Source organism: Vigna unguiculata, chromosome 9 (genome assembly GCF_004118075.2).
Source record: "Vigna unguiculata cultivar IT97K-499-35 chromosome 9, ASM411807v1, whole genome shotgun sequence".
Lineage (NCBI taxonomy): Eukaryota > Viridiplantae > Streptophyta > Magnoliopsida > Fabales > Fabaceae > Vigna > Vigna unguiculata.
The window spans coordinates 37,907,960-37,909,892 of record NC_040287.1 but is presented as its reverse complement, the minus strand read 5'-3'; the positions used below and the strand labels follow the sequence as shown (position 1 = coordinate 37,909,892).

The window sequence follows — 1,933 nt, the reverse complement described above, 5'->3', positions numbered from 1 at the left end:
TTCAAAGCAACCTCAAAAAGATGTCTCCTCACCGGAACCCAAAGCAAAGCATCTCAAGTTTTTACTTCATCATAGACTCAACTAACCAACCATTATCCATTTTACTACTTTTTTCTATCACATCTAAGAACCCACCATGGCTTCAACACTCAACGCAACTATTTTCAACTATTTTCTCATTCTTCATCTCATCTTTAACCACCTCACACAAACACAAGCAACCGCAAAAATCGGTGTTAATTATGGAACACTCGCAAACAACCTTCCTCCACCTTCCGAGGTCGCGAAATTCCTCTCCAAATCCACCACAATCAACAGAGTCAGAATCTTCGACGCCAACCCTCAAATTCTACGCGCTTTTGCCAACACCGGCATAGAAGTAACCATAACTGTCCCCAACGACCAAATCCCCCAAATAACTAACTTAACCTTCGCACAACAATGGGTCAAAACCAACGTCCAACCGTTCCTCCCCGCCACCAAACTAATCCGAATCCTCGTCGGCAACGAAGTGCTCTCCACCGCCAACAAACTCCTCATCAGCAACCTTGTACCCGCCATGCAAACCCTTCACGCGGCCCTCGTCACAGCATCGTTGGCCAACAACGTTAAAGTCTCAACCCCACACTCTTTGGGCATTCTGTCGAACTCAAGCCCTCCCTCAACCGCCAAGTTCAGACAAGGCTACGACATGCACATCATCAAACCAATGCTTAGTTTTCTCAAAGATTCCGATGCACCCTTCATGGTTAACCCTTACCCTTTCTTCGGATCCTCTGCCACCAACCTTGATTATGCACTCTTTCGGACCAATTCCGGTGTATTCGACGACAACACCAATCTCCGATACACCAACATGTTGGACGCGCAACTCGATGCTGTTTATTCCGCGCTCAAGGTTTTGGGCTTTGAGGATGTTCAGATTGTCATTGCCGAAACGGGCTGGCCCTCTTTCTGTGATCCGGCCCAAATCGGCGTTGACCCGAACGCTGCTTCTGAGTACAATGGAAATCTCATACGACACGTCAATTCTGGGGTTGGAACACCTCTCATGCCTAACAGGACTTTCGATACCTATATTTTTGCTTTGTTTGATGAAAATTTAAAGCCCGGCCCAACTTGTGAGAGGCATTTTGGGCTCTTCTGGCCCAATATGAGTCTCGTTTATGACGTCCCGATAATGAGGAACGATGCAGCTGTTGTTGGTAATAGACATTATTATTATAAAGCTTTTTTCTCATTCATCGTCGTCTTCAACTTCATTTCTACGTCATGGGTTTAAATTTGGTAATTGCTTTTCCCCTTTCGATTCTTGTTTGTCATTTTTTTTTTCTTTTAAATATTATTTTGGTTAAATATATATATATATATATATATATATATATATATATATATATATATATATATATATATATTTTCGTTTCCTCTAAAATCCTCAAAGGTTGATTTCAGCTTTTCTAAAACATCTGATCTTCGGAAATGTTGTTGAAACGACACCCAGCCCTCGAGCTTTCGAATTTGAAATCTGTGGCCACTGAAGTGGTGGTTGATCTTTCTGAGGTAATTTGTTTTACTTTTATAATGTATTTTTCTTCTCCTTCAGGATCGATTTAGGTTATAATTTGCACAAGTATTTCATCAATGTTAAAGCCTGAAGGAGAATTTTTATTATAGGTTTGCTTGTTGTTGATGAGATTGTGGTATCCCTTTGGAATGATTGGTTGAAAGGCAAAACCAAAACTCTTTCATTATGGAAACACAAATTGGATTCACCAGTCTAAACCAGCAAGCAAGATTTGTTCTCAGCAGAGGCATGTTGAAACGCATATCTTTAGAATATTGTAATGTGCAAGATTCAAGAGTAGAGAGGTTTTGAACCAAGTTTTACTGGAATTGTCAAAGTCATAACAAGGATTCTCTACTTCTTTTTTTC

At 40.8% G+C, this 1,933-nt stretch overlaps 1 protein-coding gene across 2 annotated transcripts; it reads left to right on the top strand.

Annotated features, from left to right (window-relative positions):
* LOC114164316 (glucan endo-1,3-beta-glucosidase) lies at positions 1-1,933 on the top strand. 2 transcript variants are annotated; one of them, XM_028048951.1, is made up of 3 exons: positions 1-1,287; positions 1,453-1,560; positions 1,675-1,933. In XM_028048951.1, exon 1 carries the CDS (start codon positions 137-139, stop codon positions 1,280-1,282), a length of 1,146 nt encoding a protein of 381 aa, XP_027904752.1. In that variant the 5' UTR covers positions 1-136; the 3' UTR covers positions 1,283-1,287; positions 1,453-1,560; positions 1,675-1,933. The 2 variants fall into 2 exon arrangements, with proteins under 2 accessions (XP_027904752.1, XP_027904751.1); XM_028048950.1 differs by having other exon boundaries at positions 1,442-1,560.